The sequence below is a fragment of the Leptosomus discolor genome, chromosome 1 (assembly GCF_034619465.1).
Source record: "Leptosomus discolor isolate bLepDis1 chromosome 1, bLepDis1.hap2, whole genome shotgun sequence".
NCBI classification, from domain to species: Eukaryota; Metazoa; Chordata; class Aves; order Leptosomiformes; family Leptosomidae; genus Leptosomus; species Leptosomus discolor.
The window spans coordinates 175,179,867-175,201,382 of NC_141391.1; the positions used below are offsets into that span (position 1 = coordinate 175,179,867).

The following is a 21,516-nucleotide window of genomic DNA, read 5'->3' on the forward strand; positions in this document are numbered from 1 at the left end:
ATGGCGACCGGCGGCTACCGCAGCGCCGGGAGCAGCACCACGGACTTTCTGGAGGAGTGGAAAGCCAAGCGGGAAAAGATGCGGGCGAAGCAGGCGCCGCCGGCCCCGGGGGTGGCCGGCGGGGGGGAGGTCCGGCCGGCGGGGGTCGCCTCCTCCGCCGAGCTGAACAACAACCTGCCCCCGGGCGGCCCGGTCGCGCCCCCCGCCGGCGGGGCCGTCAACTGCGTCGGCCTCCCCGGTGCCGCCTTGGGCCGGGCCGCCCCCGCCAAGGAGCCGCCGGCGGCCCTGGCCGGGGGCAGGGGGACAGAGCCTGCCGCCAAGCCCCCTCCCGCCGCCGCGCCGGGCTCCCCCGAGGGCGAGGAGAAGCTGGCCGCCAAGGGAAAGAGCTCGGGCCCCAGCGCCAGGAAGGGGAAGGGGCAGATCGAGAAGAGGAAGCTGAGGGAGAAGAGGAGGTCGACAGGTGTGGTGAACATCCCGGCCGCCGAGGTGAGCCCGCGGGGGAGGGGAGCGGCCGCCGCCGTCGCGCTGACTCGCTGCTGTCGCCCTGAGCCGCCGCTGGGGGCGCTGGGGAGCGCCCGGTGCGGGCGGGGGGCTCAGCCGCGGGGGCGGTGGCCGGGAGCGCACCGGTGCTGTGCTGAGCGCGCCGCGCCCGGCGGGGGGACACACACGGGCTCTGCCCGCGCCGCGTGGGGAAGTGTGAAGGCCTGGAGGCGGTCGGAGGGATGTGGACGTTACCGTGCGGCACCCAAACTGGCGAGGTGTCGCTTATTCTAGTTAGACCTGTCACGACCTGTGGCTTCTTTTTCTGCCCTCTCGTTGGCAGAGGGGAAGTTCGAGGGCTTTTGGAAGATCAGACCGAGACACATGCCTGTTAAAGGATGGTCAAAACAATAGTAGTGAAAGAAAACCGATCTATGAGCTCTGAATAGATATTCAGGTGTAAATATTATTCTGTTTAGAACCCAGAAGAATTTCCTGCACTGGAAAAAATGTAGTGGTTTAAAGAGCATTTTTTTGAAGGCAGAGGAAGATATTTTTATCAGCCAACACCACTGTCCTCTGTGGTTTGCTACTAGTATAAAGTCTGGCATTGATTTATAATACTCCTAGAGGAATTCAGAAGAATGATAACTAAGTCTTTAGCTTTTTTTGCACTTCGTAAGAACGGCCTCAGGAAACCTTGAACAAAGCTAGATTTCAGTCTACAGTTTTGCACTAGTAATGACCGCCATCACCTCAGAAAAAACTTGTAGTTCTTCTTCTGGTTAGCATTACAGAATATTAAAATAACACTAGAAAGTAAGATCTTTGTTTGTAAAGCAGCAGGAGAAGGTGAAGTCATGTTCTGTACACCTGGAGTCACTAATGCTTTTTTGTGACATCCTAGGCACTTTCAGAGCAGACACTTTCATGCAATAAGGTATTGGAAGGTGAGGAATGAGTTTTAGGAACAGCAGAAATCTTTATAATTGTAGTTTTTGAGAATAATTACTTGTGTAGTCTTTAGTTTGAGGTGAGGTGTTTTGGCATAGGTCTTCAATATTCGTGCTTTGGAAGGCAAGGAACACAAGTGAGTTCTTTAGTTCTCTGGCTTCACAGCGTGCAAGCTTACTAGGCTGGGGTTGGTTGGTTTTATACAAAGCCCCCTAAATACCTGCCCCCTGTGCTTCTATAGGAACTCTTAAAATGCTGTATCATTACTTCTCTAAGTAAACTAGTCCTAGCCCAGATAATAATGGTTTTGCCCATTGCAGCAAGTGTTGTACAACGTCATATTTTAGGGGGTTCTGCTGTGTACCCCATCCCCAATCATCACCTTTTCTTGTTTGTTTTTGGGCAGTGGGTTTCTTTTTAGCTCTGAGACTAGTATCCTAGTTCTTTGAACTAGTTCTCTGAACTAGTGTTCCTTTGGTAATTTTTGGGCGGTGTGGTTTGAGGTTTGCTAGTTTGGTGGGTTTGGTGGTGGTTGGGGTTTTAGTTTGTTTGTTTTGTTTAAGTATTGCTCAAAATATGCTTTGCTTTCCAGGAAAACACATTCGTTCCTCAGCAGCCATTAGAATCTTATGTGTGAATTTGCTACTGTAGTTTCTACTGCATTGTTAAGGGTGTTTTATTTATTAAGGTTAACATATTTAGGCATTAAGAAGCGAGTTCTTGCCCGTTCCCATATTTCTGAGGGCCTAATAACTTTGCTGCCTGTCATCATGTGTTGGCACTTCCTGGAAACTTTTTGTATCTTTATACTAATTACTTCTGTAACTAGTGATTAAACATTCCACTGCATTTTCAGGGTCAAATTTTAATAAATGTAGATACCTGTTGTACAAGGGATTATTGGGGAAACTTGTTAGTAGTAAGTGTTGCATTTTTGACTGGCATTTACTTTTATGTGAAGCTCTCTCTTTTCAGTATTTCACATTTCTTAAATGTTTTTAATCATTACCACATGCATTCCTAAGAATTATTTAACTAGGGAACACTGGATCATTCCTGATGGTGGACAGCTTCAAAAACTGCGTCCAGTGCCAAACATCAGTAGCTACTTACCAGTGAATGTTTTGCAGAGTATTGTGCTGTCTTTCATGTATCTGTTTATTCATGAGAAAATATTTTAAAGTACTGATTCAACACGGGCGGTTGAAGTACTCGGACAAAAGAAGGCTGCGATGTAGGGGATGACTTATTGGAATAATCGAGCTCAAAACCTACGACACTCCAGTTTCTTGCTGTCTTTCTCATGAGATGCTAGGTATGGCTTTACCGTGCTGTGCATGGTGACTCAGTAGTAGTACACCCTGAGCTTAACAGCTTAGCACTCGTAGCTCTGCGTGGTATATGTTTTAAAATTGCTTCTCAGGAGATGCTCTTTGTAGAGCTTTACTGGGTGTTTTATTGTCTCATTTTTCAAGAAGATAGTCTTTCTCTAGACTGGAGTTGCCATTTTATGCTAAATATCTCCTTTTTATGATCAGCATGCCACTGTGGTAGAGAACGATGATAAGGGGAGATTCTGATACTCTGAAATTAAAATGGGTAACTGTCGACATAATGCACTCACAGAAGTTACATAGTGCCCAGGAGCTTCTCTGCCTAAAATGGAGCACAAAACCAGTTTTTACCCCAAAGAAGGAGGATCTAATTTCAGTTGCAGTGCAGCTGGAGAATTTAATGGTGTGAAAGGTGCTGGCATAAGGAAAGTAAAAGTTTGTCTTGTCTCAGTTATCTTGAAATGGGCATGAAAAACGTTAGCAGATCGTTATTCGTTAATGATTAATTTCTCTTCTGCTCAATAGGAAGGTAGTAGAGCTAGGTTTTAAACAGTTCTGTGTCTTAAATGTATTTTGTATAGAAGTTGGTGGAGGACAGAAACCAGAGGGGAAGCTGTGAAAACAGGTGGTGACAGGTTGGGAGCACTGGCAACACTTTGTATTTAGAGGCCATTGTGATAGAAGTAACGGCTGGTTTTTATCTTCTCGGCACTAGTCCTTATCTATGTAATGGTGGCTTTTGAAAATGGCTTCTGAAATACTTCCAGCTTTTTCCTTTTCAGTGGTTGTAAAGTAGTTTCTTGATAGCTTGTCGAATCTTGGAAGTTGGTTTCACTCTGAATATTAAGTGCTGTGGGATTTGGGTTTTATTGCCCTGTAACAGCTCTTCAGATTGTGAAAGGTAACTGAATTGTATGTAATTATCATCGTTACGTAAGTTTCCTTTTTTTAAACATTAAGCTTTATAAGCATTTTTAGCTGTGTTAGGAAGTGTTTCTCAGTTTGTAGGTATTCACTTGATGGAGGTGTTAAGTTTACTTGTAACATTTTTCTCATTTACAGCTGTACTAGTGTCTATCCAAGAAACACACAGAGTTCCCGTTATGTTGCACTGGCAGTGCTTTGTGAGGACCCGCATGTAGGATGAGAGTTGTGTTTTGTATTGTATAGTATGCTGTCCTGCTCCAAGCAAAACAAGTTGTACTGGTGAAAGTGCAGCTTTACTTTTGTAACTGTTTACACTGGAGGATTCTGCTGGCATAGCTGTGTGGGTAAGTTTTATCTGAGCCCCAGCCAGGAGAATAACAATTATTTTGGGGGTTACCTTTTTCAAAAAAGGTGTATATATAATCGAAATCTTCGTCCATCTAGGAAGGACAGTTAGATAGCTGGATTTTATTTCATGTGTGCCTATAGACAAAGTTTACGTTTTCACCTAACCAGAGGGAAGTCATCTAAATTCAGAAATATTCTTCTGTTAATAACAGGGTGATGAATGATTTAAAAAGGTGTAAAGAACTCAGGTCTGTGTATTTTGCACATGAAGCTGCCAGATTCGAGACACAACAGTCTCCTGACCCGTTTTTGGGGAACACCGGAGATACTCATGGAGTGAAAGGTAGAAGTGATTCAAACATGGAATCTGCATCGGGTGTTAGATCTCTTGTCTTGTTAACAGCAATAAGAGTATGACTTCTTGAAACCATGCTGCTGGCTTTCTGCCAGGAGCCTGCCTGCCCCTTCAGAAGGCACTGGATGTGTGGTGCTTGGTAGGTATCATACCGAACGACACTGTTGTGAGTAAACAGAGCAGTGAGTTCCTGCTACTAGAGTAGTCCAGTGTGCTGAGTTGGGTAGACTGACAGAAAAGTTGCTGCGTTCCAGTTGGAAAAACTTAAGGAAAATTTAAATGCCAAATGTGCGAAGCATAGCAATTACTGGGTGCGTTGTAAAGGAATTGAAATAGTTCTCTGAATGGCTGGAAACTAGAGAGAGGAGTGGAATCCTGTGCTAGTGGTTAGACTCTTTTGACCAGAAGTTTGCCTTCAGCAGTATCTTTCCTAGGGTTTCCCTACCTAAGGATTAAGTTAATTGAAAGAGCAGTCCTAGCCATCTCTTCATATTAGTCAGGTAGTGTCTTTGCGTTGTCTAACATCTCTCTGTATTTTAGTGTAAAACAACTTGCTCCTTTTTGCATATGCTGGGGGGCAAAAGGTCTCAATAAGTGTTTATTCAAAGTACTGGAAGAAACCCCTGTTTCTGACCACTGATACCCTTACCATCCATGCAGAGGTATTAGTGTTGTGACAGAAGTCTGAAATATGTTTATTTGACCTGGGTGACCATTCATGATATCTTAGGCCATCCTCCTGCTTGCTTTATCTAGTGAACACATTCATCTTACTACAGTTCCATTTACGGTTCTTCCTTCAGATGTGGCAGGGTGAAAGAAGCAATACAAGAAGCCTTTTCAGATTCTGATAAAAGGATTGAGATTTGTTTACATCCAGTCTGTTTTGCTGTTGATGCCTTTGTGAATTCTGATTTTGACCAAGATCTGGGCAATACCTGTTCAAAGGGCATGTCCTTTTTTTCCTTTTCTTTCCATCTTTTTTTTTAGCACATAATAAGCTTATATCCCGATTTTTTTTGTTTGTTTGTTTTTCTTCAAGAGTAAGCTTTAATGTAAGAGTATGCTTTAATATCGTGACACCTAGCTAGGTAAGGGAAGTTATTTGGTCAAATAAATCACATAATAAACTTGGAAGACTGGAAAGTTTTCAATTCCAAATGCCTTGTAGCAGCTTCTAAATCACTGCACATACACTTTCTAAACCTGGGGTCCCTGTGCTCTAGGATAATGCTGTTCTGAAATAGCACTGGGCAGTGCAGTGTCTTCCAGTGGAAGAGACGCATGGAAGTCATGTAATTTCTCTTCAAGAGATGATCTGGATAACTTTCTTTTTGCTGAATTTAATAAGACTGTTTTAATAGAGAAAAAGATTGTAGACTGGTACCTACAGCTGGAATTCACAGGACTTTACCAGAAAGTACAGATTCTTTTACATACTTAGTTCTTTTTAATTCCAGCACTTGTTCCTACTGGAATGGGAAGGATGGTGATGGAAAAGTACCAGAAGCTGTTAATTTCCCTTCTAATTCTTTTGACTTTGCACTTACTTCTTAAGTGCAGTTTTGGGAAGGTTGGTTTTTAAAATGATCTTTTAATAGTTAGGTATAATTGAAAAACATTATTGTATGGTTGGTTTTTTTTCACTCTCCTGTTTTAGAGGTGAATCATCTTAAATGATACTAGGTGGAAAATAAATGCAAAGTAAGTGAAGTATTTCTTCTTCTGTTGAATAACTGAATTCTACAGCAAATAAGGAAAGTATTTAGTTTAGGTTGTAACTGGTGGTTGAAAGCTTGTTAATGTTTTCCCTTGCTAGTTACTGTCTTTTCTTGCCAATCTGTTATGTAGCCCATAACCCTAGATAAATGTAGATGGTGGTTGGCTGAAGATAAATATTTCTGCGTGCTTTTTAGGCTGTTTCTCTAGTACTTGAGTGAAACACTGTCTGTCCCATTGTTTTTTGTTCCTAAAGCTTGTGAAGGGTCTAGAGAAAAAGGTCTGTGAGGAGCAGCTGAAGGAACTGGGGCTGTTTAGCCTGGAGAAAAGGAGGCTGAGGGGAGACCTTATCACTCTCTACAACTACCTGAAAGGAGGTTGTAGTGAGGCGGGGGTCGGTCTCTTCTAGGTAACAAGCGATAGGACAAGCCGAAATGGCCTCAAGTTGCACCAGGGGAGGTTTAGATCGGATATTAGGAAAAATTTCTTCACTGAAAGGGTTGTCAGGCACTGGAACAGGCTGCCCAGGGAAGTGGTGTAGTCACCATCCCTGGACGTACTTAAAAGACACGTAGATGTGGTGCTTAGGGACATGGTTTAGTGGTGGACTTGGCAATGCTAGGTTAACGGTTGGACTCAGTGATCTTAAGGGTCTTTTCCAACCCAAAGGATTCTGTGATTTTAAAGCCTACTTAAAAGACAAGGTGATCTGGAAGAAAAAATGTTGTAGGGTAAATAGTAGAAGCAGCATATCAGCTGTGCGTTTGTCTACTTTTATACCAAAATAAACATATGAAGCATCTTGCTTTCCAGTGAAAATGACGTGACTTCAGTCTCACTGAAAAGCACAAGGAGAGAAGTGTTGATATGACCAGTTATTTCACTGAAGTGCACATGCTGCTAAGTATTGCTAAAAATGACCTGCCTGACAATTTTTTTCCAAAATTTGTATGTAGCTTCACTGTAACAAGTAATTGCTCTGAAAATATTTAATTGTTGTTGTTTAATAGAAATGCCTTAGTCCGATCGTCAAATTGGAAATACACTGCTTAAATGATAGGTTGATGGTTTCCTACAAATCAAAAAGAAACTTCTTCTGCTTCAGCTGTTTGAAACTAGTGGCTTGGGCATATAAATGTGCAAACAGTAACTTCAAGTTAATTTCAAAATATTTAAATTCGTATCCTAAATATGGATGATAATATTTCAAGGTTGTACTGTAGATGAAACTTCATCACAAGAGACAGGTATTGACAGCCAGCCCTGGGTCTGATCACATGTTTAAAGCTGGGTATGAAAGAGTTTTCAGCGTTGGTGTGTAACACATTGCTCTGTAATAGGCACAGAATCATAACAGTAATATGGGTTGGAAGGGTTCTCTGAAAAAGTTGTCTAGTTCAGTCTCCTGCTCAAAGTGGGGCCAGTTTTGATCAGGTTGCCTAGGGTCTTACCTGGTAAAGTTTTAAATGTATTCAGCCTGTTGAGGCTCGTATAAATAGCAGCTCTGCCTTCCAGCCTCTTAACCAGTCCCTGCCAGTTTGGTGTCAGCCTCAAACTTGTCTAGAGTGCCTTCCATCCCATTGTTCAGGTTGTTAATAAAGGTGTCGCACGTTATTGGCACTAATATCAGCCCCCAAGGGATGCTACTTACCTGGCTGCCAGTGGAAGCCTGTAATATTGATTTGAACCATTTGAGCTTGAAGATGCAGCCAGTATTCCACTACCTAATAGTATGTGTCTGTGGGCCACATGTAACCAGTTTGGCTTTAGGGATACTACAGGGAGACGAAGTCCAAGGCCCCTCTTCATCCTTGGAGGAAACTCAAAGTTTCTGCAATTGCTGGTGCAGAAAACTCTAATATGAGAGCTGTGTACACTAATACAGCTGAATTGGTAAAATGGTCTATGTGAGAGAAATTGTTTACAGTTTCCTAGTTTGTTTTTTTTGGTAGTTGAAGTGCTGGAAAACTTTCTTTTTCCAAGGCAGCAGGACAAAAGAGTGAGGAGTTTGAAAGATGGCAAAAGGTCAGTCCATCCTGTTGCTCTGTTGTATTGTCTCAGGTAGATGAAACTATAAATGCTTTAGAAGAGTCATACTAAAATAGATTTTCTGTGGAAAACTTGTGGTATTTTGATACTTAACTATTTAATATTTAAAAAATATTATAAACCTCTAAAACTATATTTTAATGAAACTACCCTGAATGATGAATAATGAGTTGGTGTTCTGGCTTAATTCTCCAGCTGCATCCACCTTTGCTATCTCATCCTCTTGTAAGACTTACTTAAAACTTGTCTTCTGAAGGTAATGGGTTTAAATTGCAATCACAAGTATTTGTAATAGTGTTTTCAAAAGTAAGTTCTAACATTCACAGCTGTGGAGGAAATAATAACTTAATAATTAAACCCTGAAGGCTGAAAAAAATTAAAGGGTGAATGAAGCAGCACTCCAAAGCTGCTGCTTCTAAAACCTCAGCATTTGGAATTGTCATGTCTTCAAAATGCCTTCATGGCTTTGGGGACCCTGGTTCATCTCAAACCTGAATATTAGGAGTGATTACTGAGAGACTCATTTATTGAACACATCAGGAAGGAGGTGATTGGAATAAATGATGAAATATAAAAAATATTTTAAGATAAAATTAGACTTTTGTGTTTTAATAAAAAGAGTGAGAGATTTCTGTCTAGATGGGGAGTGTGTGTGATTTATTTGTGATCAATGTCTTTATAACTATTTTTTCATTTGTGAGAACTACTTTTGTAAGTTATTAATTAAAAAACTGGAAAAAAAAATACAACCCTTCTCCATTGAGTTACACAAAGGTGGGTGTAACATTCTCTGAGGATACAGGAGAGTAAACACCATGAATGGATTAATTTCTGCCGTCATTCATAAACCACTAGAAGCCTTGTGAATTATTTTATAATGTCTTCAGACTTGCATTATAATTTTCCAGCAGCCTGTTTGTGCTTTGAATGTACTGTATCCCAGATGCGTTTCCGCCTTCTATGCAAGAGAAGCAAAAACCACGTTCCCCTAAAAGCCATCCAGCTCTCAACTATACCTTACCCTATTTCGGGTTTGCTTTATGCAGCTTGAATATTCATGCATCTCTGATGTCAACTGAGTTTGAGCAGATCTTTCTGTGCCAATTAAAAAAATTTAAAAAAAAAAAATCCTGTGTCAAAAATGTAGTTTCAGTCTATCCCATTCGAGCTGGTGGGAAATAGATTCCTTTTTCACAAGGAAAGGATAAAACCGATCCCATCCCAACTCTAAATTAAATATGAAAATATGAATTGATATGCAAAATATTTATTAGCACAAACTTCCCGTGCTTCTTACTTCATTACATCTCTGGAGCATAGTTGTTTTCTAAATCCTCCTGTAGCTTGAAGCGTACAGGGGACTTTTGGAAAGGTCACTGTTCAGTGTTCAGTTCCACGCAAGTTTGTACTGATTTCCTAAAACTATCTTTATCTGGTTTGCATTCATTATTTATATTCAAACTCATGTATGTTTTTCTTTACTGCTTTTTTTTTAAAGTTGGGGTTGTGTATTTAAAGACTTTCCAATTGGAAGACCGTAGGTGGATGACTATTTCCCGTGCTTCACAGGGTCATGGGAAATTAAAATAAAAACCACAACTGTGATGTTTTATTTCAGGATTTTACTGTATTTGATCTGCTTGCATGTTGTTGCGAGGGACTGGATGGAACATTTAGGTCTGTTACCCCAGGCCTGCAAGTGTCATATTCAATTCTATTGTATAGTCTTACCATGTAATAATCGCGTCAGCTTACATGTAGCCAGGTTTGGTGCCTAAACTGAGAACATCATCCTGGGTGAAGGTAAGTGTAAAAACCAAAGCATGCCAAACAAACAAAAAACCCTCAGAGAAACAAAATAACACTGTGTCAACTGCAAATTTTGTCTGTCTTAACTCTCACCCACCTAAAAACCAAAAATATGAAACAGAAATATGTGCTAGGCATGGGCTTCGCACAGTGTGTTATGCAGTACTTCATCAACAATGGGATAGCATTGATTTTCTTGATCTGAAGCGTATGTAGGTAAATAATGTTTTGAACCTCGAAGTCAGAGACTTTTTAGTAGGTGAGAGACTTGTAGAAGCATGGTCTGGGGCAGCACTGAGTGCTTTCTGTGCGTAGATACTGAATCTAATTGTAACTAAGGTTGGAAGGAACCTCAGGAGGTCTTTAGTCCAAACTAGTTGCTCAGGGCTTTATCCAGTCAGGTCTTGAAAACCTCCAAGGGTGAGGACAGCACAGCCTCTTTGGGCAACCCTTCCAGTGCTTGACTGTCCTTATGATGAAAGTGTTTTCCCTTCTTTTGGTCAGAGCCTCTCTCCTTTAAATTTAGATCCATTGTCTCCTGGCATGCACTGCTGCAGAGAGCCTAGCTCTATACTTGGTGGCTGCCTGCGACAACTGGAAAAAACATGGTTTTAGTTTTTAGGCAGAGCAACAACCTAGGTGTGCTTTACTCAGCGGAAATAAAAGGTGCTATAATGAGATTTGAGGCACAAAGGCAGAATAGCTGAGCAGAATGCGTACAGTGCTCAGATGTGGAAAAAGTGTCGTGGAATAACTGCTGGTTGTCTGTATATATGGTATCTAAGCCAAATACATCAATGACCAGAGTGATAGGGAGAAGCCAAGCAAGCAGCAATTGGGATTTCCCCTCTTTCGCTGTTCCTCCTCTCAAGAACTTTGTGACCTTGCTAATTGTTTTTATGAGTCATAGGAACCTGTGCATGTCCTACTTGTCTGCTGTAGTTACTGCTGCATATTTTATGAATTATTTTCCATGCAATATGCAGTTTAGTGTTTGTAGGAACATGGGATTTCAACTGAAACCCATGGTCATCTGGACCAATCTCTTCCCACTGTATGCACATGAGATGCACTTAATTGTTTTGTAAAGCTCTAGCTTATTTTTTCCTTTCTGTACACTGTAAGAAAATCAGACTGCTTATAGTGGGTCTGACTAAGGAGCCACCTAGCTCAGTGTCTTGTTCCTATGATGGCCATAAACAGACACATAGTAAGGAAAAAGAATGTAGAAATCTTACCAGGTATTTCCTGAGAGTTAGTTTTCTAGCCTCTTGGCAGTTTTCATCTTGAAGACTTGCAGCATCAGATGAAGGTTACTAAATAGATAGAAATCAAAATGAATTTAACTGCCAAATACTCGTTCAGTCTCCCCTTGAACCTGTGTAAACTGTTAGCATACAAAATATCATTGGGCAGTGAGGTCCACATTTTTAAGAACCCTTATATATAATGAGCCACCTTTTTATGACTGTTATTTCCTCTTCTTCCCCCTCCAAAACCCAACATGGTATCTGTTAGCCTCATGTCATGATCCCTATTCACTAGTTATTCTAGAGCAAGTCTGTCATAATGGTTAAGAGACATCTTCTAATTTAACTTTGTTTCATTGCCAGGATCTCTGGTCTGTTCTCTTGCTTTTGTTTGACTGACTTACAGCCATCAATCTACTGCTGTCCCTTAGGACCCTTTTTTTTTTAGGGGGGGGGGGGGGGGCAGGGCTGTGGTACTTCTCACTCTGTGTAAGCACTTGATCTTTTAGATTTTTGTGCCTCATCTTTTGAGGAAGAAGATTCATCTGATGTAAACCTTGGCTTAAGCCGCTGTGGAACCATACCTGAAGATGAGGGGTTTTTTTTTGCTGATCTACATGTGGTTTTTTGCTGATCCACATGTTCAGTACAAAACAGCAAGTTATTTTATAAAGGCTGCTCTTCTGTAATGTCCTCTTTAGTTACCAAAAGCCAATCTCTTACTCGTTTAGTAATTCAGATTAGAAATTGGTGTGCTATAACATCTAGAAGTATCCAGGCCCTAGCAGATAAACAGTTGGCTTGAGCTTAAAAATGTTGACATTTGTTCTTGTCTATTTTATATTTTCATTTCTGTATTTCGTTCTGGTGAAAGAAAGGGGAAAATTATTTGAGCATTGCTGATGGCTGTTGACATTTTTTTTTGCTTGTATGTAAAAGTTGCTAAGTGTAGAGACTGAGGCTTCTGCGTTTACAAACTGTATGTGGATAAAGGCTACCTGAGAAGCTAGCTCCTAATGACTGAAGTGGTGGCAAAACAAACACACGCAATGTTCATTCTTGAATGGGTCATTGATTTAAAAGTTTCTTAATTGTTTACATAGTGCTTTTTCTCTTGTTTTATCTCCTCTTTCAAGCCAGCAGCACTAAAGGAAATCAAGCTGCTACATCTGTTATAATTGGAAAGGGTAGAGAAGTTTTTAATACTGAATGCTAAATTAGATGTTAGCAAATGAGAAATTAGTTACTTGCAGGGTTTTTTTTTTCATCCTCTTCAGTGTTTAAGTACATACTTGCATACTAAGGTCTTTTTCTTTTTCTTTTTTTTAGATTACAAGCAGAAAACTATTATGCTAAATCTTTTTTTTTTTTTTCCCCACAAAACAACTTTTATCCACCCCCCCCCCTTTTTTTTTTTTTTTTTTAAAGAACATTTGTTTTTCTGGCCAGGAATATGAAGCTTTTAAATTTCATATGTTTTCCCTGAATTAAAAAAAAAAAAAATAGATATTCTTCAAGAATTTTTGAGCTTATGAAAGATGACCTTTATTGCAAAGTTCAGGAGCTAATTAATGTTCTGGTACTCTGAAGCAGATTACTAAACAAACCTAACTTCAAAAAAGCTCTTAAAACGACAATGTACAGTGAGTAGCCATTTAGAAAGAGCTCTAAGAACTCTTAGTCTGCTCTCAGAGCTCTTAGAACTAATTTAATCTGAGTAATTCTTCCAAGGTGCAACAAACAGACTAATCAATGGTGTGAAGTATTATCTCAATTTCTTTTATAAAACCACTTTTTTGTCTTTGCAAGTTAAACTAGGAATTATTCGTTATTATTATTGATCAATTAAGCAATGCTCTGCCAAGCCAGAACTATGCCAGTGCCATATTAGCCTTAGTTTTTTAAAGCAGTTGTTACAAGTTTGGCAGCAATTGTGCTTCCAGTCTGTGTCCCAGGGTGTTGTTAACAAATTGAGATGCAGAGCATGTGTATTATTTACTTGTGCTGATGTGGCTTATTAATTTTTGTAGACTAATTCCAATCTGTAATAGCATCATGACTTCATGTTTTCAACAAGCCAAATATCAAAAGTCATATTGATCACTGGTCAGACAGCAGTACTTAACAATACCTTACTGATACCTTTGTTAACTGATTAGCTCTCCTCATCCTATGTTTTATAGCACTTATTCTTTAGAATGTAGAAACACAATTTCAGCATGTGTAACCTGGAACCCAGCAGATTCTCTGCGTGACTGCTCCATTCTTGGTGCTTGTATAGTAACTGTTGTCTTTTCAGAGGTACCATTTCATGATTAGTAATTTTTCCTGAAGCTGGTAGCTATTAGAAATGCCTCTAGAACAAAAAGTCAAAAGCTTATCTTTCACTCCCACACCCCCCACCCCCAGAGTACTGTAGGCTTTTATGTAAGTAGTCATGTAACTTCTTATGTACTTACATTGAAAGTTTTCTGTGAAGTCTGTTTTGAGTAAAGATCCGGGTATTTTGGGATGTGGGAGGTGGAGTGGACCCTGGAAGTGCTTGGTCTTGTAGCAAATGGTGTTCTAGACCTGTACTCAATGAGTGGCTTATCTTCTGTCTATTACACAGCCATGTTTAGTGTTACCATTTTTTTCCTTCCTATAGAAGCTCTCAGATCCCTATGTGAAAAAGTGCTATTTAAATTAATGTACTAAATCCAAGATGAAAGATTTAGGTTTTTGTGTGTCTAATGTTGTGCTTCAAAGGATAATTGTATAACTCTGTAATTTCAATTAGACAAAAGCTACAAACATCTGTAAAATGCTGAGACATACTGAATGATTTAAAAACTGAATGTACAGAGAAATTTTGCAGAGCAGTCCTTTGGTTTGTTCTTTAAGAAGAAAAGGTAAAAATGTGGTGAGTTGAGATGCTCAAAAAAAATGCTTAGTATTTGATGCCGAAAACCTACTTATTTATTAATTTAATTTCTGCTGTAGTATGCTGAGAAGAGGTTAAAGGATATGTTTGGGGCTTACGTTATTAGTTTACAGATTTGTCATTTTTGTTCCTGACACTTGAGCATACCAACTTGCAGGCTGCTTCCTTCAGGAGAAAAAAAACGGGACAGGAACAGCATGGAATCATGCTGTAACAGATGTTACAGAACTGGGTTGTAGGGTAGTTTGCACTACAGTGGGCAATGGCAAAGCATGGCTGGAAGTCTGATTGTGAGGGTGTTACATTAATGAAGCACTTCTTTCCCAAAAGTATTAAATACTCTAGTAAGTTCCGAAATGTGATATTTTTTTCAGATTTGGAAATCTACAGCTTAACGTTTTAAGTAGCATATATTTGGTGGGCTAAGTACTCTAAGAAAGAATTCCAGTGAAGTATATTGCAATTGGTCACTTCAAGCATACTTAACAATTAAATTAGGGGCCTGCATTCAGCCACTTGTGAATAATGGCATAGCTAGAGTTTAGTTGATCTTAACACATCTGTGAAAGAACTCCCTGTTCAGCCTATTTCGCTTTTGATTCGTTATTAATCGAAAGAATTGAAGAAGGACAGAGTCATTACTTACAGCTAGAAAGACATAGAAACCCTAAAGGTAATTCTCTGTGCAAAAGGAAAACTAAAAATTAAGAAAACTTGTACAGTGAGTGCACGTAAAGATATCTTGTATCTTGTTGAAGATGATGTGCATCATAATTATCTTGCATGAAATAAAGACACCTCAGGCAGTTGACTTTTACAGCAAAATGTAGGAGTTATTTTTAGCCTGAGGCAGAAACTGTGGAGCATCCCATTATCTGGCTGTCTTCTTTAGTCTAAAACATAAATGGGTGTTTTAAGGTAATCCCATTTTGTGGGTTTGCTGCTTCTTTTCAATTAAAAAAAATTTGGCTCATCAGATGTCAGATGAGTTTTTGTCAAACTTAACCCGGAGGCTATTCAAACGCAGGTGTTGCTAAGCAGCTCAACACTAGAAACCACTTCTCGTAGCACGGTACTTTTTTTTTATAAGATGCAAGAATGTTTGAGATCAAACCAAGAAATTTGAAAAGGGTATATTAATGTATTTATGCACATGTGAAATACTCCCAGCTACCACTCTACTTCCCTTTTTGATTCTTCATCATTTTTTTTGTGTGTTCTGTTTATTTAGAAAGATTTGAAGGTTGTTCGTGTGTTTTATATGTTCTAAAGCTTTCAGCACTTAATACTAGCTGGCTCAGAGAGACTGGAAACTGAGATCTGAAGCCTGAATTCTCTGCATTGTAAGCTATCAGTTAATTTTCCATTCTGATGAGTGTAGACATCCCTACAGCTTTTTATAAGCTGGTACAGCTTATTAGTTTAGGTTGGAAGGTGGTTGTTGTTCTGCTTTGAGATCCCCCTTGGGTTGATCTGAGAGCACCATGATGGTGCTCATGCACTGCTGAACTTGTAAATAGTCCAGGAGTACCAGGAAATGTGATGCAGTGATGCTCAAGCTGACTCTAAGAGCTTTGGATGTCAGTGTCACTTCCCGCTTCCAAGAGTGTTTAGTGGACTTGTCACTGCATTGCATAAGTACAGCTAGGTTTTTAAAGCAACGCAGATTTTGCATTGACTTGTGTGCCTGAAGTCTGCGTGTCACTGACCTTAGTTTGGAAGCAGCGATATTACAAAGTATACCTTTTATACCACTTCGGCAGAATGGAATGGTAAAGATGTGTCTGAAAATATGTTTCTGTCCCTTTAAAATATGACTGTAAAAACCTCCTTTAAATTTGTTTTTTTAATTGGAAAAAGAGAGGTAGATTTACTGAAGTTGTACTAAGTAACAAAAAAAGGTAAACTGAAGAATAAATTTGAGATTTGACTATCCCTTAATATGTTACAGAACTTCAACAAAGATCACAGATGTCCTGGTATTTAAAAAAGCAGACAATAAGGAATGATAGGTAACTATAGTCATAGTTTAGAAGAGACAGTTTTGTGGCTTTTTTTCCTCAGCTAGGACTACAGGTTGCACTATCTGTACAGAACTGATGAACATGATAAATAATAAGCAGCTCACTGAACAGAGGGATAGGAATGGATTATTTTTCTGAGTAATGTCATTCTCAGTTGAAATAGGTTTTATTAACAAGCAAACCAGAAGCTACTAAATGTTCAAGTGCCCAAGCTCATGTTTTTGGCTTGATTACTGTCATCATTGATCATTATACTTTATTTACTGTAGTAAATAAATATTTTCCATAGTAAATAAAGTGATGAAATAGAAGATTAGAACAGATTCATTCTGTTTGCTGCTAGAACGTTAGAACTTTGGTCAGTAACCTAACACGAAGAAAAACGTTACTTTTTGGGTAGTATTTCCTGTATGATTTTTTTGGTCATCCATTGGTTTATTTTTTATCTTAATCTTCTTTTACCTTTTTTTTTGCCTGTTGAATGCATGATGTACCCAGTGCTCAGACTTGCATATGAGATTGTGTTTATAGAGCCTTTTGGAATGCTTCATAATTCTGGGACTGAGATAATATTTTTTGAAGAATCCTGGAAGAAAACAGGCTGGGTTGCAGTAAGCGTTAACTGCTTTACATCTGCAGTGACTAGATGACTGGCTTCTCCCTTAATTTTCCAGAACACTTCAAAAATAAGAATATGACAGGCAAAACTTGTATTGGAAGAACAGAGGTGAGCACATGGCAAAGAGAAAGTAGAGCGGCAGAATATGAATGTGAGAAGGGAGAAAGAAAAGTATGTTCCACTGAAGTCGTGTATACAGTGTTTTTAAATTCTAGATTCGGAAATGGAGAGCACATTACAGGCATTCTTAAAACACGGGTGACCAAAATTTTAGTTCATATTTATGTATATGAATCTAAGCTAAAATGTGAAAATTGGCTTGGTTACATTTATATGAGCCAGTTTTTAAAATGTACCTCTTTATTCCCCCATGAATTTGAGAAATTGAACTGGTAGTATTTACGTAATGAATAGTTTAGTGTAGTGATCTGAGTCTGAACCAAAGCTAAAGAGACTTCTTTTTGATTGGTTTGCTACAGTCACCAGTGCTGCATAGCAGGGCTCCAGTTGAAGTTCAAAGGGACCGTATGAACCAGGATCTGTTGTTGGGCAAGTGTTTTGTCAATATCAAAAGTTACTGATTAGCAAAAGTGAAGTAGGGCCTGTAAAATATTTTTCCATGGTTCTAAGTGGATTTTTTTTCCGTTACCGTCTGCTTTTACCGAACTTCCAGAACTCAGATTTTTCTCTCTTTTGTGCAGGGATGACTCTTCCACTTGGACACTGTTTGTTAGGAAGCTGCACTAATAAATTGTTAACGAATCCCCTAAAAATCACAGTATAGTGGAGGAGGGGGACTACATTTTTTTTTACCATTAGGATTTATGGTTAAAGAAAAGCTTGAGAAATAAACAAAAATATTTTTCATTTGTTTCTAAGTGCAGGTTAGATATTGCTGATACTGGTATTAAAATAATAAATTCAGAACATTAACATTACAAATAGCAGGTAGTTTTTAGTCATCAACACAAAAGTAGAAAGAGACTAATGAAATATAAGAGCAGTATCTGACAGGGGAATCATGAAATGCATTTGCTAATTAGCCTTGCATTTGTAGGAAAGACTGCTGTTTCTCCTCTTTAAATTGAAATCAGCACTAAAGTGTCATACTGGGATCTTCCAGTTGATCAAAGCTCAAAATACCTGTTGGTTATTCGATTTCATTTGGATGATGCTGAAGGAAAGGCTAATTTTGCATTTGGACACTGCTATAGAAATGGCATGGAAGTGGGAGCTTGCACACCACCGTGAAGAGGTTGCTGTCAAGGATGGTTTATATCAGAAGCTGCCTTATATCTGGAATTTAGCCTGGACCATACTTTTTTTTTATCTCTCTTCACGTGTAGGAACTACTTGTAAGCCAGCATGCTATGAACTTCATAGATGTGGGGTGTAAGAAATGAGCTAAGAGGGAATGCTGCTGGCGTGGGGAACCGAATATGCCAAACAGGACATGCAGGAGTAGGCTGGGTGAGGTGGGAAGCAGCCTGTCCAGACAAAGAAGCTGAAAGAAATTGAGTGGGAGGTCACAGATGTTTGTGCATGGAGGGAGCCACTTGACTCTGAAATCAGCTCCGCATCTAGGCTTGAGCCAAAACCAGTGCAGCTGATTTGATTTGGAGGGCCTTGGGTTTGAATCCGCTATGGGTACAAGGAAGGGCAGTTTTCTGTGTGATAGATAGCCCTTCCAAAGAAGGCTTTAAATAATATGTTCTGTCTGCTGCATTTTTTACGTATAGAGGAAGCTTCTTTTGGAAACAAAGGTTTTGCAGTTGACTTGTAGTTTTGGAAATCTGTACCTTAAAATACTTTGCTCTGAGAAAATTATGAATTTTCTAGCCAGTGTTTTCATGAGTTAGCAGCTACTGGTAGAGGTTTTGAAAAGTGCAATTGCAACTGAAAATTCTGTGAAAACAAAAGAAAATTATTCACCTTATTTTTCACTTTTTACTTTTAAGTACTTGATTACAATTTTAGGTGTCATAAATCATGTCTGTAAAAGGACATTCCCTTAATCAGTTATAGCTGCAGGTTTTATTTAACAAGAACAATCTCAAAATGGCATGTTCAGTCATGCCTTAACTGTATGACAAACAAAATGCCTGAAGCCGATAGAGATAACAGCAAATGGGGACTATCTCCTAGCAGAGAGACATTGGCTCATTAAACAATCATGTTCATCCCTGGTATTCCAACCCTTTCTTTTCTTTCTTCCCTCAAAATTCTGGCACTGCCAGATACTGGCAGTAGTATGCACTTGTAATTAAAGAGGAGAAAGGATGTGAAGCCTATATGCCCAAACAAGTTCATTTGAGGTAAAAATATGTGATATCAGTGGAACAGTTCTCATTGATCGTTCAGAGGATTTAATTTGTAGTAAATCTTTTTCCCAAAATAGAACAGCAGCAACAAAAACCCCAATTACTGAGGGAAACAAAGAGAGTAACCCATCTAAAGTGCAGCTAGCAAGCTTCTGAAGTCCTTATTCTTTTTGTGTGTGTGTAATGAAGGAAAGTAGGAGAATAAAAAGCTAGAATAATCTTTAAGATTCAGTTTTAAAATCTTTTTTTTAAAGGGGAGAGAAAAGGGTGGAGGCAACTGTATTTGAGGCTTTGCTTGGCTTTATTTAGAGCAAGCAGGTAGATAGATTTTCCTTTTTGCAGAAGTAGCTCACTTTTTTATTTCGGATTTGCCTCCTAACCTGATCGTCAATTTATCTTAGTAACTTGTTTCTGACTAATTTTTTAATAGCCTGTTAGGTACTGTGTCTACTGTAATCAATGTACTATTTATTGTTGTTCATAGTATCCAATGTAATTAAATTACACTGACTGTTCTCATTAGTATGGTAGCCATTTAGTTCTTCAGTTCGCCATGACTCTTGGGTGTATACTTCTAGGGATGTATTTCTTATTTATTGCTTTAGGTCTTCATTCTTTGTATGAGTTTGTAACGCTTATGCAAAACTGTGCTTGTAGGGGAATTTTTATTAAATTAACTTTTGAAGTTTTAGTGGGTTGTTTTTTTTACAGACCGTGCTGGGAACTTTAAAATAAAACATCCTTTCAGACTGTGAATGCATATTGCATGCCTTGGACTTTTTTTTTTTTTTTTTTTTTTTTTGTCTCCAGGTATGTCTGAGGTAGAGCAAAGGTCAAATGTTAACCATCTCCTCAAGTTACATTTCAGATTAAGAAGACATGAATGTCAGGAATTTGCAGGATTGAGTTTAGTGAGGCCAGTAATGTCAAAGTAGTAGTTGAAAAGAGGAGGGGGAGAAGGGAATGTGGCAAAAGGGAGGGGGATATTTTGGAGATACCTAAATACACTTCACCCAGAATAGAAAATGTGTTACAAGGGATCACAGAACTGGTAGTGTTGGGGTGAAGAAGTGTGTGTGGATTTTGCTTTTAAATTAGAAAGCAGTTTATTAGTTGCAAAATGGTTTGGGTTTGAACAAAATAAACATTTGCTGTTGTTTGGGGTTTTTTGTTGTTTTAACACCTTTGAAAGTCTGCTATATAAATAGGTGGAAGTGTAATCATGGATGTTTAGGGTGTTCTTGTTTTTTGTTTTAAATTGGGAAGCTTTTCAAGAATGTTCTTATTTTCTGCTTAAATGCATTTGCTGCTTATAATTTTAATGAGTTTATAGATGAGTGCTTTTTTACTTTGAAGGCCAATTCTCTTCAAAAGATGGACCTGTCCTTGAAAGGTGGATTTATTTCTAAGAGCTTTACAAAAAGCCGTTTATCTCCAGAAGGCTCTTTTTATTGTTCAGAACATAATCCTGTCCTCTAGATATTTAATCTATTGGTAAGAATGTTTTATACACAGCAGTTGGAGTTTATCCCTTGATTTTTAAGGAATGTTGGACTTGAAGATAGCACTATGGCTGAAGATAGCACTATGGTTCTTGCTGAAATATGGCTAGATGTCTACTGCTGCCATCAGCTGATCCAACAAGAACTTGTCAGGAATGCAGTCCACACAGTCATGTTACATTTCAACTTGCTTCTCTGTTGGAGCGACTTACGTGTTGGTATGTCATCTGCAACAGCACCAAAACCTGGGCAGAAGATAACAAGAAGGAACAATTCCCACTCTACTGTTTTATTTGGAGGGAGAACTAGAAAGCAAAGTGGAGACTTTTGTAATTTAGTTTTTTTTAAGCTTTAGTTTATGCTATAAGATACTTAAATATGCATGTAATGAGGCAGAAGGAATTGTCATTGGCCACTTAGCGTTTTCAGACATTTGGCAGTTGCCTGGTTAGTCCCCATAAAATGTTTCTCGATAGTCATCCCTTGATAGTAAATAGCGAGGGGGAAAGGTGTTGTGAAGCTTACACACTGGAAATAGCTGTGCTGTACCTGCTGGTAGAGTGCTGTCACAGAAATGGGCATGTCTGGCAATTTCCAGCTGTTAGTATCTGCTAGGAATGTTAAGTGCAGTTTGTTTTGAGACCGAATTAAATTAAAATACACTGAGCTGTGTGCTTTCTTACCTGAGTTTGATTTGAAGGCAGCCTTAATTCCCACTACAGGCTTTACCAATTTTATTTTATGCTGCTGTGATTTGGCCAAAGATTTTAATTATTTTTGTTCCAAATGTTGATAAAATATTGACTATCAGTTAATTTCTGGCACAGATCTGCCTTTGTCAGTACACCCACTGCTTAGTGTAGTTATTGACTGCAGGTTTATTTGTTTTCATCAAACAGTCC

At 39.1% G+C, this 21,516-nt stretch overlaps 1 protein-coding gene across 1 annotated transcript in view; it reads left to right on the top strand.

Moving 5' to 3' along the window:
* Positions 1 to 21,516, top strand: part of PAWR (pro-apoptotic WT1 regulator) — a 76,461-nt gene continuing 54,945 nt past the window's right edge. The window contains exon 1 of the mRNA XM_086471459.1: positions 1 to 486. Within this exon, the coding sequence (XP_086327585.1) occupies positions 1 to 486 (486 nt within the window). The remainder of the gene's footprint in view (positions 487 to 21,516) is intronic.